Below are 24395 nucleotides of genomic sequence, written 5' to 3' on the forward strand. Positions count from 1 at the left end.
CTTACTTATTAATATTATTATCTTATTATTATTATCTTATTATTATTATTATTAAACTAGCATTAAATATAAAAAAAATTATGATTATTATTATTATCATTAGTATTAATAGAATTATCAAGATTATTATTATTATTATTATTATTATTATTATTATTATTATTATTATTATTATTATTATTATTATTATTATATCAATATTATTATCATTATAAGTATTATTATTTTTAGTATCATAATTATTATTATCATCATTATTAGGCATATTTACTAATATTATTATTGTAAAATAATACAACTTTTTATTTATTATTATTAATATTATTTTATCAAATGATTTTTTATATAACACTATAGTTAATACATTTAACATATCTGTATTATAATAAATACTAATTATTTAAAGTACAAATATTTAAATTAGTTACTAATGAAACATAAAATTTATTAAAATAACAATTATATCATTAATAACATATAAATTTGTTCGATTACAATTACATGTGTTAATATATATATAAATGATATAGGTTCGTGAATCCGAGGCCAACCCTGCATTGTTCAATATAGTCATATGTATTTTTACTACAAAATACATTAGGTGAGTTCATTTGATTCCCTTTTACTCTTTACATTTTTGGAACTGAGAATACATGCGCTACTTTTACAACTGCTTTATTAAATGCTTTTGAAATATATTTTGAACTGCGAATACATGAAATGCTCTTATAAATGTTTGACGAGATAGACACAAGCAAAACATTCCTCGAATGAATTATGTGGACGTGATAATTGCCACCATTGAATTATGTGGACGTGATAATTGCCACAATTGATATGAATATTTTTCCCCTGATTATTATTGCTTGGTAACCTAAGAATTAGGGAACATCACTAATTTTGAGAATTAGTGCACGGCTAATTGACGCGAATCATAAAGGTAGCTACCGGGCTTAACACCCCCACCCAGAATGTTCACTAGACGGAAGGGCTAGTGGGCGTGGTGTTTAGTACTTCGAAGTTTATATGATTATTATACAGACGAGATGTTCTGTTTTGGGGATATTATTATGCGCATTATATGTTAAGGCCGGTTACCAAGCCAAGCTATGAAAGCAATGAAAAGTGAATGTTATGTATCGAGAGAATGATTTTATATACAGGTTATGTGTATGTTATTTTTGTGCACAAGATATATGTACGATTACTAAGATTTATGAAAGATGATTTCGTACACGAGAAAGGTGTACTGTGTTTAAAAGATATCACATGTACATTACAGGTGGGTATAGGATTCAGGCCCATTTGTACCATGCAGGATTTAAATCTTGTGGTCTATCAAAATGATGAATTTTATTATTTTATGATAAACTAATGAACTCACCAACCTTTTGGTTGACACTTTAAAGCATGTTTATTCTCAGGTGTTAAAGAAATCTTCTGTTGTGCATTTGTTCATTTTAGAGATATTACTTGGAGTCATTCATGACATATTTCAAAAGACGTTGCATTCGAGTCGTTGAGTTCATCAAGATTATTACTAAGTCAATTATAGTTGGATATATTATGAAATGGTATGCATGCCGTCAACTTTCGATGTAATGAAAGTTTGTCTTTAAAAAAAACGAATGCAATGTTTGTAAAATGTATCATATAGAGGTCAAGTACCTCGCGATGTAACTAAATGTAATGTATTCATCCAGATGGATTAGGACGGGGCACTACAGTTTAGCAGGCCGTTTGCCAAGCCCGTTTGCACTGGTCAGCCGTTTTTGATGCCCGTCTGCCTGGGCCGTATGACATACCGTTTTCCCTTATGGCCGGCCGTATGGCAAGCCGTTTGGCAAGTCGTATGCCCTACTTTGGTTTGTTGATTTCACTGGATCGTAACTTGATTTCCTTGATCGTAGCTTGGTTTCTTGTCTTTCACCGTTTTCGCTCTAGAATCTTCGTTTTAGCTCCGATTCTCTTGATTCTTTTTGCACCGTCTTCGTAATCACTTGATCTTCAGTTTTAATCGGCGAAGCGGGTATTTTGGTGATAAAGCTCAGAACTTTATTGTTTTTGGGCCTCAATACCGGGGTGAAAACTTGACTTTTTAGCCGATATCAAAGGGCATCTAAATAATTGAGCGGGAAATTATACTCAAAAGTCAAGAGAGAAAAGAACATGAAACTAAATACAATTTAAGGCGGTTGCAAAGTTAGCAACGCCACAAGAAAAACACGAGAGAATTATGTACTAAGGTAAGTGCTTGGATTATTCAACCAACTAAGTCAATCGATCTTTTTTTTCTTAGATCTTTGTGAATTTAGGATATCAAACGAGGTATTTAACTATAATATAATCTATAGAATCAATAACAAAAAAGCAATCAGTTATTGTTTATTTGGGTATTTAGGTCTTTTTACCCTGCTATCATATTTAATTCATTATATATATATATATATATATATATATATATATATATATATATATATATATATATATATATATATATATATATATATATATATATATATATATATATATAGTGGTAGGATCAAGAGGGAAGTAACCATTCGGTGGGAAGCGGGGGAAGCAAAAACTTTTTTTTTTGTTTTTTGAAAAAACTTTGTTCACGAACATTATAGATGAGATGAAAATATGAACATTTAGTAGAGACACTTTGTGATAAATGTTTTTATTTTGGCGGGAAAACGCTCGAAGAAGTAATATATAACAATTATCATGTTTTTCGAGCGTATTTTGAGGTTTTAGCTATTTGGGTTTAGATATTAGGGTTTAGATATTAGGGTTTATTGGGTTTAGATATTAGGGTTTAGAAATTTAGGGTTTAGGGTTTAGATTTAGGGTTTAGATTTAGGATTTAGATAGAGTTTTTAACACGAACAGTTTAGAGTTTAGGGTTTAGGGTTTAGGGTTTAGGGTTTGGTGTTTTGGGTTTATGGAATAAACCCAAAACACCAAACCCTAAACCCTAAACTCTAAATCGGGCTAAATTTTACTTCACAAAACATTAAAAAAAAAAACGTTCATATTCTTCACGAACAATATTATCTTGAATGTTATTTTTGTCGATCGTTTTCCCGCCTAAATAATAACATTCATCACGAAGTGTCTCTTCTAAATGTTCATATTTTCGTGTGATCTTGATAACGGAAAAAAAAATTCAAAAAAAACGAATTTTTTTTTTTTTGCTTCCCCCCGATTGGTTACTTCTCCATTGATCCTGCCCCTATATATATATATATATATACACACACACACTAGGTTTTAGAGCTCGTGCGTTGCACGGGTGTGTAAAAAGTCTTGCAAAAATAATTCTATTTATCAAATGAATATTGTTGTGAGATATCGATGGAATATAATTTAATTGAGCCTTAACGTATACCACCGCGGCCAGTGGCGAAACTAGGATTTCTTTCACCGGGGGCAAAAAAAAAATTTTAACCGTAGCAATTTTTTTGGACAAAATTTGAAGATTTTGGGACAAAAGTTGGATATTTTGGGGCAAAATTTGAAAATTTTGGGGCAAAAGTTGAAGAATTTGGGACAAAATTTGAAGGTTTTGGGGCAAAATATGTAGGTTTGAGGGCAAAAAATAAAATCCACCGGGGGCGGGCCCCCCCTTGCCCCTTAACACTTTCGCCCCTGACCGTGACATATGTTAGCAAAACCCTAATGTTAATATAATTTAACAAAACTAAAAGATTGACACTTTGATGAACAATGTAACATAAGTATAGTAATATCAAGTACAATTACAATGAAGTCTAATAGTGGTATAAAACAATAAGCAAGTGTCGAAACTATACTATCGAAAATTAACACAATTTTTTTTATTAAAGCTTCAATCAATCCTTAATTATGTAATCATTTTGTGTGTATCTTGTGCGCTAGTTTTGTGATTTACATAGGATTCTATCTCAGTATCATTATGTATATCACCTTGTGTGAACTTGTGTAACATTTGGGTTTTTTCTAATATAAATTGCCGTTAAAAAAAAAAAAAAAAATTAAAGCTTCAATCATACAAGGATGTTCAAGCGACAAATTAACCAATAGCAATCATATCCGTTAAACCTTTAATTTACTAAGTCAGATTGGTTAAAATCAATGTTTTATCTTACCACTCAATATACAGTTGTCAAATTTTCAAGTAATATAATACCTGTGAATTAGCCTTGGGTTAAAGTCAAAAATAGGCTACAAACTTACACAAATGTACCGATGTCGCTCACAAACTCATTTCCGTCCTACTGTCGCCTACAAACTTATAAAAAATGTGCTAATATAAACAAAATACTTTTTTTAACCGTCAACCAAAATGGTTGATACGTGGCTTCTAAGTAGTCATGACACGTCGGTGATACATCGAAACGGAACTGAAAGTATATGGCGACATCGGAACAGAACTGAAAGTATATGGGCGACATCGGAACACAACTGAAAGTATATGGGCGACATCGGGACATATAAAATGAATAAAAAAAGTTAAATAATTAACTTTACCGGTTCAGCAGGTAACCGGTCACAAAATGTTAACATCAGCACATTTTTTATAAGTTTGTAGGCGACAGTAGGACGGAAATGAGTTTGTAGGCGACATCGATACATTTGTGTAAGTTTATAGCCTATTTTTTACTTTAACCCATTAGCCTTTTGCATGTTGCTTCACTTATACTCATTTGATTTCATATTTTATTAAAGCGTAATGCTAACTTATATGATAAACTTGTACTCACTGGAGTTGTAGTGACTCAAATGTGAACACCAAAGTTACTATAGTCAAAGTCGATTTCATGTATTGTCTGATTCTTCTCATTTCTCTGGGTCCTGGTGTACCCTTCTTAGCTTTTAGTCTGACAAAATTAAAAGCTTCACAAAAATCAGCACCATGCTTAACGGTTTATGTAGTAGAATAAATCAAACAGTTTGAAAACCATAAGAATCGGCTTATTAAGGTCTAATAAGATGCTTACAGTCCGATCGTGTATACGGCCCATAACTTGTAAGACTCACATATATCGTATTACAGTTGCAGAATTATATCACCAACCAAATGAAATCATGAAAAAAGCTTAGAATTTAGTAACTAAATTTGAACTTCAACATGGATTCCATGCAAAAGAAGTCCGCTTTTAATCATAGAATGTGAAGTACATTTTCTTGTTATTTTCATAACAACTATCAAAGCAACTACGATTAGCCCCTAATAGACATTCAAGCATGATTAAAAGAGAATATTGTTTTATTCTTTCATATAATATATTGAAACCACTTACGATGATTTAGTTCGGTATGGTATGTTAAAATTTCACCCAATGAATGGAATTGTCAACTGTGAGTACATCACGTGGGTTAAAAGAAGCACGTGAGGAGTAAGTTAAATCACCAGTAAATCGACGCATGCTGTCGACTCAATAACCAGAGCCGTTTAATACTTACAAATAGCTTTCTTAATATTACATTGTTTAAAAACGATATGATATTGTAACTTTTGTGAATCTATTAATTATATGAGTTAATTATACAAATGTGACTCTTGTTAAAAAAAATTATTACTTTTAACTCAACAATTCAAAGTTGAATTACAATAATTCAATAATTCAAGATATTATTTTTTTTTTTTTTTTTGTTAAAAGTTGAATTACAATATTCAAGATATAAATTTATATTTTTAACAAATAAAAAGAGAAACTGTCTTCTCTAGTCTATAGATAAATAATCTTAAAAACCAAACAACACTCAAAAGTATTTGAAATTATTGATTATATATATATATATTTTTTTTTTGTTAAAAGTTGAATTACAATAATTCAAGAGATTTTTAACAAATAAAAAGAGAAACAGTCTTCTCTAGTCTATAGATAAATAATCTTAAAAACGAAACAACACTCAAAGTATTTGAAATTATTGATTATAAAAAGAAGGTTTGGGCCGATGCTTGTAATTAGAATTTGGGCCGAGTTTTCAGGCCTAAGAATTAGGCTTTGCATTTGGGCTTAAATCAGTATTTTTTTTTTTTTTTTTTGATAACTACCATACCGTTTATTACACGCAAAGATGTCCTCACACAAGTGTGTGTGTGTGTGTGTGTGATACTTGAAATATGTAAATGTATACTTACTAAAATCGCCGTCATCATTAATCGAGGATACACCATTTATTAATTTGATTCGAGTGTTGTGAAAATCCAGTTAGAGAGAGGATTAGTTTAATTATAATACTTATAGTTAAAGTTAATCAAATAACAACTACTCAAAAAGGGAGTTTAAAGAGGTTATGGTGTGGATAAAATTAGGGCAAATAACAAGAATATCACTGGTGCTACTGGTGTTACTTTTCTCATTGATGTTCGACGTCTTCTCCTCCGGTGGTGATGGTCGTCGGACTGGATACGGTTTCGTTGACGCTGCCGTTGGAAAGAACGACGGAGGAATTGGTCCGATTGTTTGGATTACCGGCGGCGGTATTGGTGGTGGTAGTGGTTACGGCTCTCAATCTAATGTCGGAATAGCTATCGCCGTCACCGTCATGGCTGGTCTCGCCATTGTTGCCACTCTCGTTTACTCCAATAGGTAAAACGACAATAACTTCATCTGAATCGAATTAGATCAATCGGAAACCCTAATTTTATCATTTCAGTTATTAGGATCAATTAGGTCATATTATAGATATAATTATTACATATAGATATAGGTATAGATATAGATTTAGGTCCCAAAAGAGGAAATATGTTGGCGTCACAACAGAAACAATATTTATTGAGAGCACTCCGGCGGAGTACTACTTCTTCGCCGTCGCCGTCATCTCCGTCGTCATCGTCATCTCCGTCATCGTCATCGTGGATTCATTTGCGATCAGTTCTATTAATTGTTTCGTCATCATCATCATCCTCACCAATTTCTACTAATAGGTCAGTTCTTCCTTCATTTCATATCTTCTTCGTTTTCCAGATCTCGAACTCCAAATTTTTACTCCAAAAGTTGCACTGATCTGTTGATTTCTCTACTTAATTACTCGATCCGTTGTAGGCCTTTTACTCCTGTAGTCAACACACCTACATACATTGTGTATATATATACTTATAGGGGAAGAAATGTTCAAAATGGTACATTTTTTTTGGGTAATTAGCTTTTGCGGATGAAGGTATCTGTCATTTTTCTTGAACTTTAGTTCATTAGTACACTGTACCCTTAGCTTCTATATCGGCTCCACTTAAAAGCCTCGTTCTGCCCGGATGTCGGAGTTGTGATTGTCGTGTCCCTTCATACGGCTAGTACTATATGGTAGATATAGATTTAGTTCGGGTACATGCTTCAGTATACCCTTTAGTCTTTTAACATGCTTTTTGTATCAAGTTAATGTGTGTGAAATGTTTCTACTGCTGTAAATGAATTGCAACAAATCCATGTAATCTTGTAAAATGTGCAGAACTGTGGAACTTTATAAACTTGGAAATATTTGTTGTGATGCACTTGCAAACTACTTTTATTAATGGTTGTTCGTTGGGTTTTTTTGTGTGTGTCAAATAAGAGTTTTTTTTTTAAGTCTTCAATAGCATATGTACCCATTTTTTACTTTTGTGGTTTGTTATAAAGGCTAATATTTCTTGTGTTATTGTTATAAAGGGGCCACCTTCAATCACCATGGTCAAGAAAGAGAAGAAAACATGCTCTTCAACCAAAACAATGGAAGACTTTATTTGATGAAGATGGAAGATTATGTGACGGCGGAGTCAAATTATTGAAGAAAGTTAGAAATGGGGTATGTTCTTTCCTCATCGCAAATTTATGTTGCAATTGGTCACTTTCTGGTATAGTGCTTTGACTTTTTATATGTGCTTTAATTACCTATTCTATTCTATATGATTTGGTGATATTCTTTTTTTTATGCAGGGTGTTCATCCTGATCTAAGAGCTAAAGTCTGGCCGTTTCTTCTTGGAGTGTAAGTACCTAAGACCAATCATATCCAGTCTGAAAATATGCATATTTCATTGACATCATGCTGCATAAAAGTTCAACCTTTCATCTTCTCTGATATGATGTACATCTTGTTTATTTATTGCGTTTCACACATCGAAATGTTTGTATCATATCTATGTTTGTCTGCTTGTCTCGGTTTATAGTTTCCCTTTCAAGTATTCCTTTCTTTATAATTATAGGCCTTCGTTGGTAGCGTTATAAATCTCTCTCCTTATAACCTATGTAATCTGTAAGAGTTACTCTTTTGCTCACTTAAATTAGGCTTCTGCCTTCTTGCAAACACATTATTATTACACTTTCATATATTAGTATTATTTGATTTTTGATTTTTGATTTTTGATTTTTTCAATATAAAATTTAAGTGATGTTCGTTATGGGGTGTATGTGGACTCTAAAGGAGATAAGTGTTCGCATTTGAATGAGTTTTGCTTAGTTATAGCATTCTGGGTTTTTATATAAAAACATTACAATAGTGAATGATGTTCATCTTGATGTATGCTAAAGAGACAAAATACAGTTGGCAGTTGTGTATTTCTAAATTTCACATGTGTATATTATGAATTAGAGAGGGAACACATTATTTTATCTGAGAGCTAGCTTTCTATTTTTGCAGCTATGATCTTAAAAGTTCAGAAGAAGAACGAGACGCTGTTAAAGTTAAGAATAGGTATACATCCCATCTATAAAAAATATCTAAATTTAATGCAAGAAGTGTTGTGTGTTTCAAAAATTATTGTCTATATTTTTTTTCCTGACAGGAAAGAGTATGAGAAGCTTAGAGAACAGTGTCAACAAACTTATAAACAATATGATCAGAGTCAGAGTACCCCGATAATGGAAAAACGTGAAGTCAGCAGCGAAGGAAGTGATGTCAGCAAAGATGCCGGGGAAGTCATAGATTCTTCCACCCTAGACGATACCGCCGCCTCTCCTGAGGTTGACCACTCAACTGGTCAGAATTATCCGCGAGAAGGCGGTGAAGGAAGTGAAATCACCGTAAAAAGTGAAAGCGAGTCTTCCGATTCCGACTCGTCTGTAGAAGCTGATGTCATGCATGCGTCACCCACACCCGAAAAAGTCGCAGAAGCAAATAATAATAATAATGACAATAATAAGGATAAGGACAAGGATAAGGATAGCAGCAGTTCGTCAAACAAAGGAGGAAGTAAAACTACGAATTCTTACAGGTCCGAAAGCTTTTCCACATGGCAACGAATCATTCGTCTGGATGCGATCCGTGCAAACGATGAATGGATCGTTTACACGCCATCTCAAGCAGCAGTGTGTTCAACAAAGGCACGCACATTAGCCGAAAGCGTATGTCTAAAGGATTATAATCATCTGGAACCGTGCAGGATTTTCCATGCTGCACGTTTAGTTTCGATTCTCGAAGCGTACGCGTTGTACGACCCGGAAATCGGTTACTGTCAAGGAATGAGCGATCTACTTTCGCCGATTATTTCAGTAGTAGAAGACGACAGTGAAGCCTTCTGGTGCTTTGTCGGTTTCATGAAAAAAGCGCGTCACAATTTCCGACTCGATGAGGTTGGGATACGGCGGCAGTTGAACATAGTGTCGAAGATCATCAAGGGTAAAGACACGCATCTGTACCGACACCTGGAGGAGTTGCAGGCGGAGGATTGTTTCTTCGTGTACAGAATGGTGGTTGTTCTGTTTAGGAGAGAGTTGAATTTTGAACAGACGTTGTGTTTATGGGAGGTGATGTGGGCGGATCAGACGGCGATTAGGGCGGGGATTACGAAATCGGCGTGGGGTAGGATGAGGCTGAGGGCCCCACCGACAGATGATTTGTTACTGTATGCAATAGCGGCGTGTGTATTGCAACGGAGGAAGCTAATTATAGAAAAGTATAGCAGCATGGATGAAATATTGAGAGAGTGTAATAGCATGGCTGGACATTTGGATGTATGGAAACTGCTTGATGATGCACATGACTTGGTTGTAACCCTCCATGATAAGATTTAGGAGTGGTTAATTAATCTCTACTTATTTGCTAATCTTTAATTTTTATTTTTATTTTTTGTTTGATTTTGTATGTGAATTATATGAATGGAATCTGTATCTCATTTGAATAAGTTACAGATATTATTCATCAACTCTTGAATCTCGTTATAATTCAACAATGTCATTGGAATTAAATAGCTGCAACACAAGTCATATTATAAATTTCATTTTGTCACGTAGTCACGTAGCGGTGATCATCGATTAGGTTTACGTTTGTTTGGTTTTCTACTTTGGGAGTTAAAGTAAAACCGAGCCGAAAACAAAACAACTTGATTTTATATACACACAGCTTTTGTAATTTTGTTGAACTCAATTTGATTTTCAGTCAACAAAGCAAACAACAAAAGGAACTTAGACGAATAAAATGTATGGTCAACTATCATAAGTTGCATCAGACTTTACTCCAAATTCTATTGTATGTATTCAAACAGTTAGATACAAGAAATAGTAACTGAAAAATTTGATGCATGCAATGAAAACTATTGAAGCTGCACACATAAAATTGGATTTGGAGTAAAGTCTGATGCAAGTTGTGATCTGACTGACATTTTCGGTTACTATTCTTGCATCTAACTGACGTTTATAAGTTGTGATCTGATGATGTGTCATCGTTTTTGTTACACGGTAGATGATGTGAGAGCTTATATAGCTGCAATAGAAGAAAAGCTGGTTACCTGATGAAGAATTCATCAAATACATACTCCGTATTACATTACATAGATATAAATATCAGATATACATATTACAATAGTAGAATATCAATAGTAAAGGATAAATAAATGTATATAATAATTTGTTTTCTTCTTTATTCAAGAGTCCCATGGAAGGCAGGATACAGAAAATAATAAACAAGAAACAAAAATGAAAAAGGAAAATAAAATAAGAAAAGAAAAAGAGCAGCAACATGATTTCATTCTACAGTCCCACATCGGTTGGTTGAACCAAATATCAAACAAAATGATCACTATATAATAACAGGCCAAAGGGTGGTATAAGCATACCTTTCTCGGCCTTTTGGCTAAGATCAAGTGTAGTATCTGTTCTTATCAGTTTAATATCTGATATGTGAGTCATCGGCTCACTCGATATTAATCTTATTTTTCATGGGGAAAGGCCCATTACAATAGCTTGCTATTGGGGTCTTTGCGAGTCGCTTTGGTGTTGCACTATTACCATTGCCTGGCTCACCCCTCTAAACCATCAGTTCAATTTTTTTTTAACTTTTAAGAGCAGTTGGTTTTCGTCACCACTTCAAACCCTGTTTTCACCATAGGTTTGAGGTTTATGTCTTGCGTGACTTTTATGCAAATAAATCTTTCTAAGAACCTTTATTCAGCATAAGAATATGTAGTTATAGATTACATTTACAATCTAATCTTGATAAGGTCTAATCTTAATAAGGTGTATCGTATGTTTCTTGATGGTTTTCATTGTAATTGCCATCTAATGAGTCTTTAATTTTGTAATGTTGATTGACGATGAAAATGAGCATAAAACTAATGACAAAACATCGATCAAACTATTCTTGATGATATTATTGCATCTTTCCAAAATCGATCACACAATTTATTACACATCTAATTTTAAGAAGTTACAAACTTCATACAGACAAGGGGGTGTTATTTTTTGCCAACGCAAGAACCGAGGCCGGTAGGGACCACATTCCTTGACCACATATCAAACCCAACGCAACCGCATGAACCATTGAATCAGTTTCAATATCGTTAACCTTATGCCACGCGAACACAATCAAACTCCATACGCATTTTTTTTTATTTTTTTTCCTAAAATAACGATAACATAAAAACAAATCTTTTTATCAGAAGATGAAAAAGACTAACAAAGATACAATCGAGTCAAAAACTCTGCAAGGCTCGGAGGCAGTAAACGTACCCTAACACTACCAAAGAGCAAAAGCTACCTAAGCCCGAGCCTTGAGCAAACTGTGTTGCTAAACCGATCTCACAACTAAATCAAGAAAACAAGATCCAACACAATATGCCCAACACTAAGATGACAAACAACATAAGAACAAGACAAAAACCGAACAAAAACTACTTGACCACCTCTTTACCCTTCCTAATCTTTATGATCGGTTTAATAACCACCCCGTCCACCTTCAAACGAATAAATAACTTGCCCTTCCGATTTTTAATCTCATAAGATGAAACCTTCGTCGAAGAACTACCAATCCTAATACCCGGCACGCGAGGAGGGAGCTCACCTTCCTTTTCAAGACCCTCAAAAAAACCAACGTTCTGATCCATTTCCACAACATGAACGTCATTCGAGGTCGCCAAAACTTCAAAATCCGATCTACAACCCATTGTACCCAGTGTAACACCCCGTTTTTCCCCGTACATGATTTATAGGTGTATTGTGTATGTACGACAGGCGTATGAAGGGTTCGATACATGTTTGGGTGTTAAAGTCTTGTATGCGAGAAAATGTGTCAGGCCACGTTGGGTGTCGCGGCGCGACAAAGGGAGCCGCGGCGCGGCGTTTCAAATAAATCCAGATCAGAAAGCTTGTTAACAAAGTCACCAGTTCGAGGCAATCGTCGCGGCGCGACGAATTAGGCCGCGGCGCGGCGAATGGTGTGAACTGGCACCAGATTCTTGTAAATTTAAATGAAGTTCAAGGGCAATTTGGTCTTTTCGCGTTTGAGCCAGATTTGAGGATTTAACCTCATCCATTCATTTCATTTCTCATTTTAATTTCCCTTTTCTTTTCATTTTTCCTCTCAAAATCAAACACCCATTTGATTTCAAAAGGATTTTTGGAAAGGAAGGATCGGGAGTTGATCCTTGGCGTAGTTGACAAGTGTGTTCTCCTCGTTCTTAGCTACACGGTGATACTAGTGGTAAGCTCTAACTCCGAAATTCATTTTCGTGTTCATCATTCAAGTTTAGGGCTTTTGATTGTATGATTCATAGGTGAAACCCATTTAGTTGTTAATTGAAGGTTAACACCAAGATTCGGGTTTTTTTTGTTGTTAATGTCGGGTTTTGGGTTTGGTGTGCAAGTTCATGCTTGTAAGACTTGTAAATGGTGTATAATCACTAGTATTAGTGATTATTGAGGTTTTGGGGACATTTAGGGTTCTTGGAGTTGACTAATTTTGACTAGAGCCAAAATTAGGGTTTGGTGATGATTTTGACCCGATTGTTGATTTATTAAGGTTTATAAACTTAAAATGGATTAAGTTGAAGTATTAAACCGAGTTAAATGTGTTTTGGTGTCAAGACTTGTAAACGGTGAGATTTTGACTTAATGGGTCAAAATTAGGGTTTTGGTGTCAAAATGGGTGAGACATGTGTTTAACACTTGTGTTTGGGTTTACTTGGCATATTAGGACCATTTTCACCCGTGTTAGTAATTATTGGTTAGTTTGGGCGCGGTTTGTACTTGGAATTACATTTGGGTCGAATTTGCACTAAGTGTCAAATTGGGTTGGTTTGTAAATCCAATCTAAGTGTGTTGTTGAATTTGTGATAATGGAATAGGTACTTTCCATTGACGAGTTGCGGATTACTTGGTTGCATTCATCAAGGCTTAAGGTGAGTGTTAATATCCTATATGCATATGTATGTGTAGGATGGGTGCGGGTCGGGTGAAGTGGTTCTCGGTTATAGAGCTCACTTCACATATAGGTGAAATTGATGGACTTGTGTACATGTCCAATTGGCACGGATGTGCGTTTTGGTTGACCACCTTTGGCGAGGTGCACACTTCGTGTGTACATTATCACATGGGCTTGTGAGTGGAATAATTATATACGTATGTATATGAGTTATTTATTTGTGGGGGTATGGGTTGAAGTTCGATGTTGACGATACCATACCCTAGAGTATATTTGTGATGTTGATGAGGGTTTAAAGTTCGTTGTTGACGATACCTCATACGTATGGAATTAAAGTTCGATGTTGACGATGCCATACGATTATTGTAGTGACGTTGATGAGGGTTTAAAGTTCGATGTTGACGATACCTCATATGTGGGTTTAAAGTTCGGTGTTGACGATACCACATTAATATAGGCGAATGGGATTTAAGTTCGATGTTGACGATACCATTCGTTGGGCTAGCCATGAGATCTTGAGTACTATGGATGTTGTGAACATCGATGTTTGTCGTATTCTTATTAAAGTATTGTCGTGGTGTAGCTAAACCTTCGGGTGTAGCTTATTGGCGTTGTTCATATCGTCGTTGGTGAACTTATATTTTGTTGATGTATCTTGAGCTCGTTGCTTAGTGATCGTACGGTATGCTTAGTATTAGCTTGCATTTAGGCTTGGATGCTCCGGTATGCGGTATTTGATATTTTGTGGCGTGTCCATTTTATGCATATATATGTATGTAGTATATTCTCACTCACTAAGCGTTAGCGTACCCTCTCGTTGTTGATATTTTTATAGGTTCGCATGCTTGGCGGCTCGGGTAAGCTTGGGAATTAGAGATCTCGGCTAGGTTGCTTTAGAAGATCTTGCTTTTGGACTCGATTAGGATTTGGGTAGCGTAGTCCCAAATCACCATGCTCGGTTTTGTGTAAACGTAACTAGTCAGGTCATAATGATTATAACCGGTTTACGATTTAATTAATGAACCATTGTATTAAGGAGTTTAAATCATTAATGTATGTTTTAAGTTCGATGAACTTACCTTGATAACAAATACGTTTTGGAATATGTGTAACGGGACCTAAAGTATTATTTAACGCGTATTAAAAGAAAAAATTTTTATGGGCCGGTTTTAATACGGGTTGGGTTGTTTCACCCAGAACACTATCCACGAATCCTTGATCGAAAACCTCTTGTTTGTCACCCGCATGGTCCACTTTCTCTTCATCCCGAAGTACAAACGAACCCTTATCCTTCTTTGCTTTGTGTTTATCTTTTTTAACTCGAGGTTCCACCGTACACTTTTTAACACTTTGAACACCAAGAGAATTAGAAGACTCAACCTCAACAGGTGGTACCGCCTCACAATGTTGCACCTCAAATTGTTGACTACCCGGTTCAACCTCATCCAAAATAGGGACTTCAACAATTGTATCAACCAAAACACGAGAATCAAGTTTGTGAACCGGAGAATCAACAAGAACATCAACCTCAAAACTTCCAAATATCAATCCCGATCTGGAAACCTCTTCTACGCAATCTATTACAGCAGCTACCGCATCCTCATCGACTTCAGCTGCATCACTTTGTTTGGAAGTTGAAACATCAAGGGCGTCTTGCACATTTCCAACTTGTTGGTCATAGAATGGATGGCCCGCCATAACAAACCGGTTAGAAATAGCCAATAATTCGGAAGGAAAAGCATCATCTAACCAATTAGCATTTATAACCGAATGATTCACCTCATTAAACCAAACAAACGTATTCGTGTAAACCTCATCCTCTAGATCCACTTGAATGGAATCATGCACATGTTTAACACATTTGGTTTTGATGAAAGCAAAGAAGGATCCAACATTACCAAAACTCGTGGAAGAATTGGATACGGAGACAACATCTCCAAAAAGAGACGCTACCTTCTTAGTGTTACAATCGGAGGCATGAGTAACCGGAATGCCAACAATTTCCACCCAAGTGTATCTAAAAAGGCTCTTAGCAAGCTCTTTAAAGGGGGAAACTAATACAAACTCAACTGTAACTGCAGCAAGAGCTGACTCAAAACTAACAGAGTCCGTACAACATAAGATGCAACCAATTGTCCCAATCTAATAGCACGATTAACAACAATCTTATGTTTCACCAAAAAAGCTTGAAGCTTTAAATCAGAGAAAGGTAAAACATCAACCACCAGTACACAAAGATCTGGAAAATCAGTCACGAGATTGTTAGAGTTTAACTTACACCTCAGATTGGAAGCCGAAGACTTACATCCAGGAAGCTTTCTGTTACCCCGACGAATCGGCCAGGCCACTAAAATGGGTTTCCCAAAACACTGTGAACCGTTCATCACTGCCACAACAGAAGAAGCATTCTCCGGGACAGAAAAGAGGCGAAACAGTAGCGTCTAGCTGGCCAGAATTTGATTTCCGTCACCGACCCAAACTTACCAACTCTGACTCAATCATATTCCTAGTGCAAGTCTTCCCAAGTCGACCAATAAAAATGGTGTCTCTGTCGTTACTTTGACTCAGAAAAAGGAAATTCCGGCAGCCCACTGTTGGTCGGAACAGTTGACCCGTCAACCATCGAAGCTTTAGGAGGAAGGTAACCAGACGGAGTGACATTATCATCGACAGATCTAAGGAAATCAAAGAATGACGGGAGAAATGGAGCATTAACATTACCAGAAAAACCAGAGGTTATCAACAACAAAATAACCACCATTTAAAAAGGCACAGCCATACATATCGGCAGTGACATCCACTTATCTACTTTTTCTGGTAACACGTCTTTGATCACATTGATTACCACAGAAAACGCAAAGAAACCGTAACACAAGTCTAAACGATGCTTAGGTAAAGCCGAAAAACCTTGTACTCTAAGAATCGTCAAGATTCTATAAATCAATGCGTTCGGTGCCTAACTAGTATTTTCCGTTGGGGTTTCCTATATCAAACACTTTGTAGAGTAAAAGGAAGCTAAAAGGCGACACTATGCAGCCTATGGAAGTACCAATAGCTTGACTAAGAAGCATCGTTCTAGGCGAAGTCAAAGTCAATTGTCCCGTTTTCAGGTCATGCATCAGTATGCAAGAAACCGAGACAACCGACTTCACTAGCCCACAACCTACCATTCCGGCCACCACTCCATCGTCGTCCCCTGACAATGCAGCCATCATGAAAAGTCCGATTTTATCGTAATTATAGGCCAAGTTAATGTCAGTCAGCCTCGCTCCATAAGCGTTACAAAAAGCTAAAGAGAGAGCAAAAATGTAGGCTATGATCACATAGTACCATTTTACTTCGGGAAACATGTGTGGTATTTCCAATTACAGTAACGACGATAGCGAAGACAGTGTATCCAAGTTCTTCGATGGATATGAGTATCGTTTTTCCGAGGAAAACCTCGTTTTGTTTATGTTCTTCGGTGTTCAAAAAGTAATTAATTCTTTATTCGAAAGTAAAGATGACTGTTCATCATGCATCTATTCTCGAGTATTTGTGATATTGACAATTATTTATTTAATCGAAAGTAAAGATGATATACTCTCGAGTAGAAGTCTTTTTTTCATCGTATTACTATCGAGTAATTAATTTGAGAAATTAATTTTGAATTTATCCAAACATAACTTTAAGAACTATAGTTAAGAAAACAATTTATGCATTAACTAGTGGTACATGATGTTTTGTAGAGTAATTATTAAAGGTAAATATTAATAGGTTACAATACAAGAACTTGCTGACATAGCTCAACGGTTCTTCCCATGTACTTTGTGTCATGAGATAGGGATGACATGATTTTCTTTAAACCAACTGAACACCAATAATGGTGGTATATATTGATCCTATAGGGAGGTTTTACCGAATTCGTTCACGGACCCTACCCGGAACCACTGCCCGAATGGATGTGTTCTCGGGTAACGTCGATCGGGTTTGGGTTTCCGCCCGAAATTGTGTGTTACTTGCAAATGATGACAGTCGTTGAAACAAAAATGATCTACTGATGCTAAAAAATCGCCGTTTAAAAAAAAAAAGATAAGTTACAATACAAATATGCATGTTAGTAAAAGTTATGATACATTTAACCTAATATAATCTTTCTTTACATAGATAACTTTAACTCTATAAATACTACGGAGTATAAAAAATGTCAATAAAGCTTCAAGATGAATGTTTTTCATTTTTAGAGTTTTTTTACACTATACCAAATTTTATTAAAATTTCTGATACAAGTTTTAGATTGTATTTGAGAAAATATGTTATGCATAAAAAATGATTCATATGTTGTAAATTTAGTGTAATTTTGGGTTTTAATCTACACTTGTAAATGGGTTTGGAGGTACGGAGTGTACACCCATTAAGTAATAGATTACCTGGACCCAAAAATGATTTTCTATTATTTACTATCATGACTTGGTCTACCTGAAATTTGACTAAGTGTTTTCAGTACTAAGTTTTCTTAGTAAGCTGAAATTTGGCTAAGTGTTTTGTGCTGGTTGTTCTGCATTGCTGGTCCTTGTACTGGTTGTTCTGCATTGCTGGTCCTTGTGCTGGTTGTTCTGCATTGCTGGTCCATGTGCTGGTTGTTCTGCGCAGCTGGTCCCTGTGCTGGTTGTTCTGCGCAGCTGGTCCCTGTGCTGGTTGTTCTGCGCAGCTGGTCCTGTTTGCTGGTTCCTCTGCGCTGCTGGTCCTGTATGCTGACTTTTGCGCTGCTGGTCCTGTATGCTGACTTTTGCGCTGCTGGTCCTGTTTGCTGATTTTTGCGCTGCTGGTCCTTTTGCAGTGCTGGTTCTTAAGAGACAGCAGTAAGAAAACACTTAACACAATTTTGAGTGATTACGGAAGAATTATTCTTGCACCCACTTTTGCTTTAGTGGTTGAAGGAATAATACTTGTTTATTATAAAGTGATCACTCATGCTTTGATAGTTGTAAAATATAATATTTGTTTATTGTAAAAGTAACAACTTTTACTTTAATGATGGAAGTGATAATATTTGTTTATAGAAATATTCTTCCTGTAACCACTTTTGAATATTATAGAAGATACTTTTATTAATCAATCGGCCAATTGATTTTAATAAAAGACTCTTTCATGATAAGGGTGTATATAAATATATTAACCAATATGCATGAGTAGAGACACAAGTTACGAACACCAAAATATTCTTCTGCAAAAGGAATTCTTGTTTCTGCCAAAACAAGAATTTAATCTCTGTCTTATCCCAAAGTGATATTCGTGTAACCCAGGCTATAAGGGTCGAATAATTACTTTCGGAAAGTGATACCACGATTCAGTGATTTATCCGGCTATCGATTATTTTACCCTACACGAAAGAAATTAATAAAACCTCCAACAATCGAAAGTAATTATTTGTTATAATCGATGGCAGCTACGATGAAACACATGACGGCGAATTTCTCCAAACTTGATAAGTTTGAGGGAATTGATTTTAGGAGATGGCAAAAGAAGATGCACTTCTTTCTGAGCAGCATGAGTGTGGTGTACGTACTCAGCACACCAATTCCTGAAGATCATGGTGATGATGCCACTATTGAACAAATTTGAAAAAGGTGCAAGTGGGAGAACGATGACTACATCGCTAGAGGTTTAATCCCCAATGGTATGGATGATTCCCTTTTTGATATTTACCTAAATGTTGAATCTTCTAAAGAACTATGGGACTGTTTAGAAACCAAGTATATGTCTGAGGATGCTTCTAGTAAAAAGTTCCTTGTGAGTAATTTTAATAATTACAAGATGGTCGATTCTAGACCGGTCTTGGAACAATACAATGAGCTCATTCGTATACTTGGTCAATTCACACAACATAAGATGAACATGGATGAGTCTATTCAAGTCTCAAGCATAATTGATAAACTACCTCCATCTTGGAAAGAATTTAAACATTCTTTGAAACATAAGAAGGAGGAGTTAACTCTTGTTGAGTTGGGTAGTCATCTGCGTATTGAGGAATCCCTCAGGTTGCAGGATAATGACAAGCCAAAGAGCAACGAAGTTGCTGGTACTTCTGTTGTCAATATGGTGGAACATAAAAAGTTCACTAGTAATAATGACAAAAAGGGCAAACGTAAACATCAAGGTTATAACAAGGCTAATCCGAACAAGAAGTCTAAATTGACTTGTTGGAAGTGTGGTAAAACTGGACACATGAAAAAGGATTGCAAGGTTATTTTTGGTAATAATAATGCCAAAGGATCTAGCACAAGCGGTTCGAGAAATGGTTTAAACAACCACAACTCGAAAGGTCAGAATATATTTAATAATTCAAATGAGAATTATTATGTTTCATATATATCTGAGGCTTATTTTGTGCAGGATGATGATGTCGCGTGGTGGGTTGACTCGGGAGCCACCACCCATGTATGCAAGGATAGATTTTGGTTCAAGACTTACGAGTCCGTGACTGATGGATCAATTCTTCATATGGGAAATGAGTCAACAGCCTCTGTTCATGGACGTGGAAGTGTGAATTTGTGTTTTAGTTCTGGAAAAACTATTTGTTTGTTTGATGTTTTGCATGTACCACAAATAAGAAAAAATTTGGTTTCCAGTAGTGTGTTAAATTGTTGTGGTTATAAACAAGTGATTGAATCTGATAAGTTTGTTTTGTCAAAACATGGTATGTTTGTTGGTTTTGGTTATTTATGCAATAGAATGTTTAGACTTAACATTAATCACTTGGATGTTAATTTTGCTTTTATATCTACTTCTAGCATAAATAATTCTACACTTTGGCATGCTAGACTAGGACATATACACTTTAAAAGAATGCAAGATATGTCTAAAGATGGATTAATACCGGCTTTTGACATGAACAATGAAAAGTGTAAAACGTGTATGTTAACAAAGATCACTAAGAAACCATTTCAAAATGTACATCGTGATACTGAAATTTTGGAATTAATACATAGTGATTTATGTGATTTGCATGCTACTCCTACTTTAGGGAACAAGAAATATTTTGTGACTTTTATTGATGATGCTTCTAGATTTTGCTATGTTTATTTGTTACATACTAAGGATGAAGCATTAGATAAATTTAAAATATTTAAAACTGAAGTAGAATTACAACAAAAGGCTTTGATTAAAAGACTTAGAACAGATAGGGGAGGTGAATACATTGACCAATCGTATTTCCAATCCGTTGGTATTATCCATGAGACCACAGCTCCTTATACTCCACAACAAAATGGTATATCTGAAAGGAAGAATAGGGTCCTTAAGGAAATGGTTAATTCCATGTTATCCTATTCGGGTTTAAGTGAAGGATTTTGGGGGGAAGCTATGTTAACAGCTTGTTATTTGCTTAATAGAGTTCCTAACAAAAGAAACAAGATTACACCTTATGAACTTTGGAATAAAAGGAAACCTAACTTGAATTATCTTCGGGTATGGGGCTGTAGGGCGGTTGTAAGACTACCTGATCCCAAGAAGAAAAGTTTAGGTGAAAGAGGTATAGATTGCATATTTGTTGGATATGTTGAACATTCCAAGGCATATAGGTTCTATGTAATAGAGCCTAATGAGTTTGTCTCAATCAATTCTGTGATTGATTCAAGGGATGCAATCTTTGATGAAAATCGATTTTCATCTATACCTAGACCAAAGGATATGATTCCAAGTAACAATGGAATCAATAAGGATTGTAATGATGAAGTCTCTGAAAAGGCTGTTGATCAGTCACTTGAGCTTCGGAAAAGCAAAAGAAAAAGGAAACCTAAATCATTTGGACCAGATTTTCAACTATACTTAGTTGAAGGTTCTAGGGATGATGTTTCTACCCAATATTCGTATTGTTTCAATGTTGATGATGATCCTAAAACATATGATGAAGCAATGAGGTCTCAGGATGTTGCATTCTGGAAAGAGGCAATTAATGATGAGATAGATTCTATCATGGGCAATAACACTTGGGTGTTAGCTGATCTACCTCCTGGTTGCAAACCTTTGGGTTGCAAATGGATTTTCAAAAAGAAGATGAAGGTGGATGGAACTATTGAAAAGTTCAAGGCAAGGTTAGTCATTCAAGGCTTTAGACAAAAGTCTGGAATTGACTATTTTGATACTTATGCTCCCGTGGCACGTATCACTACCATTAGACTGCTGATTGCTTTGGCTACGATTCACAATCTAGTTATTCACCAGATGGATGTGAAGACAGCATTCTTGAATGGTGAATTGGATGAGGAGGTTTATATGAACCAACCTCAGGGCTTTGTCATGCCAGGAACTGAAGGCAAGGTGTGCAAACTTGTGAAATCCTTATATGGTTTGAAACAAGCACCTAAGCAATGGCATCAAAAGTTTGATGAAGTGATTTTATCTAGTGGTTTTAAATTAAACCAAGCAGATAAATGTGTATATAGTAAATTTGATGATTCTGGTAAAGGAGTTATAATTTGTCTATATGTTGATGACATGTTAATCTTTGGGACTGACCAAAGTCAGGTTGATTTAACAAAAGAATTTTTGTCATCAAAATTCTCCATGAAAGATATGGGGGAGGCTGACGTTATCCTTGGCATTAGGATCAAACATGAAAGCAAAGGAATTTCGATTTGTCAATCTCATTATATTGAGAAGGTGTTGAAAAAGTTCAATTGCTTTGAATGTAATCCTGTGAGTACCCCTGTTGATCCAAATGAGAAGCTTATGCCTAATCAAGGTGAAGCTGTATCACAACTTGAGTATTCTCAGGTGATTGGCTGTTTGATGTACGCCATGACTTGTACAAGGCCGGATATTGCTTTTGCTGTGTGAAAACTGAGTAGATATACTAGTAATCCTAGTACTCATCACTGGCAAGCAATTATGCGGGTACTGAAGTACTTGAAGAAAACTATGAACTATAGTTTATCTTATAATGGGTTTCCTTCGGTAATAGAAGGATATTCTGATGCGAGTTGGATAACCAATATTGAAGATCATTCTTCAACGAGTGGTTGGGTGTTCTTGCTTGGGGGAGGTGCTATTTCATGGGCTTCTAAGAAGCAGACATGTATTACCAACTCAACGATGGAATCTGAGTTTGTTGCTTTAGCTGCTGCTGGTAAAGAAGCAGAATGGCTTAGAAACTTGATCCATGAGATACCATTATGGCCTAAACCTATAGCACCCATGTCTATCCATTGTGATAGTGCTGCGACATTGGCAAAGGCTTATAGCCAGATGTACAATGGAAAGTCTAGACACTTAGGTGTCAGACATAGCATGATTCGTGAACTCATCATGAATGGGGTGATTTCTATAGTGTTCGTGAGGTCACAACAGAATTTAGCTGATCACTTGACGAAGGGATTGGTAAGAGACTTGGTGAACAAGTCTGCTGTGGGGATGGGTTTAAAGTCCACATAAATTTCTAATTATAAGATACCCAATTCCCTTCTGATGAAAATTAGAAGTTGAATTCAATGTGGAAGGCTTATACTTAGAAATTTGGAGTACAAAATTTTGTATCATCCCAAGGTAAGGTATGTACTCGGACCTGTTGAAGGTGAGGATGAAGTTTAGCTTCTTAATGGTTTATTTGAAAAAGTGCAATAGCAGGTGCATGACTGAAATGAACTACCTATGTGAATGTGAAGTTTTGCCGCTTCAACAAAGATTGGACTTTTGCTTTAGATACATTCATGAATGGATATGGACACATGGCTTGTAAAGTGTCAGGATAGCTTTAGAGTATTTGAAAACTTATGTGTATGTTATTTTCAGTTATTCAAATGGGTTGAAGGGTTCAATTCTTAGAACACCCCGATTCTCGAATATTTGGAATGTGTAATGTACTAAGGTGAAAATTCAATCTTCAAGATATTTTCATTTATGCATGAGTTTTGTTTTAATTTGTTTAATTCTCATGAAATGAATTGCACTAAATTGGGGAGGATTGTTGTAAATTTAGTGTAATTTTGGGTTTTAATCTACACTTGTAAATGGGTTTGGAGGTACGGAGTGTACACCCATTAAGTGATAGATTACCTGGACCCAAAAATGATTTTCTATTATTTACTATCATGACTTGGTCTACCTGAAATTTGACTAAGTGTTTTCAGTACTAAGTTTTCTTAGTAAGCTGAAATTTGGCTAAGTGTTTTGTGCTGGTTGTTCTGCATTGCTGGTCCTTGTACTGGTTGTTCTGCATTGCTGGTCCTTGTGCTGGTTGTTCTGCATTGCTGGTCCCTGTGCTGGTTGTTCTGCGCAGCTGGTCCCTGTGCTGGTTGTTCTGCGCAGCTGGTCCCTGTGCTGGTTGTTCTGCGCAGCTGGTCCCTGTGCTGGTTGTTCTGCGCAGCTGGTCCTGTTTGCTGGTTCCTCTGCGCTGCTGGTCCTGTATGCTGACTTTTGCGCTGCTGGTCCTGTATGCTGACTTTTGCGCTGCTGGTCCTGTTTGCTGATTTTTGCGCTGCTGGTCCTTTTGCAGTGCTGGTTCTTAAGAGACATCAGTAAGAAAACACTTAACACAATTTTGAGTGATTACGGAAGAATTATTCTTGCACCCACTTTTGCTTTAGTGGTTGAAGGAATAATACTTGTTTATTATAAAGTGATCACTCATGCTTTGATAGTTGTAAAATATAATATTTGTTTATTGTAAAAGTAACAACTTTTACTTTAATGATGGAAGTGATAATATTTGTTTATAGAAATATTCTTCCTGTAACCACTTTTGAATATTATAGAAGATACTTTTATTAATCAATCGGCCAATTGATTTTAATAAAAGACTCTTTCATGATAAGGG

The 24395-nt window shown here is 35.7% G+C and overlaps 1 protein-coding gene, 1 non-coding gene and 1 pseudogene across 3 annotated transcripts; 2 read left to right on the forward strand and 1 right to left on the reverse strand.

The window, feature by feature from the left end:
- The first annotated feature begins 6105 nt into the window (after positions 1-6105).
- LOC139857083 (rab GTPase-activating protein 22-like) lies at positions 6106-10151 on the forward strand. 2 transcript variants are annotated; one of them, XM_071845801.1, is made up of 5 exons: positions 6106-6584; positions 7638-7773; positions 7905-7954; positions 8606-8659; positions 8751-10151. In XM_071845801.1, exons 1-5 carry the CDS (start codon positions 6289-6291, stop codon positions 9976-9978), a joined length of 1764 nt encoding a protein of 587 aa, XP_071701902.1. In that variant the 5' UTR covers positions 6106-6288; the 3' UTR covers positions 9979-10151. The 2 variants fall into 2 exon arrangements, with proteins under 2 accessions (XP_071701902.1, XP_071701903.1); XM_071845802.1 differs by having other exon boundaries at positions 6449-6922.
- An 863-nt stretch (positions 10152-11014) lies between these two features.
- On the forward strand, positions 11015-11210 carry LOC139860790 (U2 spliceosomal RNA). Its single transcript, XR_011763408.1, has one exon. It is a non-coding gene; the product is annotated as a U2 spliceosomal RNA (small nuclear RNA).
- A 407-nt stretch (positions 11211-11617) lies between these two features.
- Positions 11618-17208, reverse strand: LOC139860435 (metal-nicotianamine transporter YSL2-like; annotated as a pseudogene).
- Between the last annotated feature and the right edge of the window lie 7187 nt (positions 17209-24395).

This window comes from Rutidosis leptorrhynchoides, chromosome 7 (assembly GCF_046630445.1).
Source record: "Rutidosis leptorrhynchoides isolate AG116_Rl617_1_P2 chromosome 7, CSIRO_AGI_Rlap_v1, whole genome shotgun sequence".
Lineage (NCBI taxonomy): Eukaryota > Viridiplantae > Streptophyta > Magnoliopsida > Asterales > Asteraceae > Rutidosis > Rutidosis leptorrhynchoides.

Coding starts and splice junctions, on each gene's coding strand:
- LOC139857083 (XM_071845801.1), top strand. CDS start 6,289: ATGGTGTGGATAAAATTAGGGCAAATAACAAGAATATCACTGGTGCTA. Junction 6,585..7,637: donor ACTCTCGTTTACTCCAATAG/GTAAAACGACAA, acceptor ATTGTTATAAAG/GGGCCACCTTCAATCACCAT. Junction 7,774..7,904: donor TGAAGAAAGTTAGAAATGGG/GTATGTTCTTTC, acceptor TTTTTTATGCAG/GGTGTTCATCCTGATCTAAG.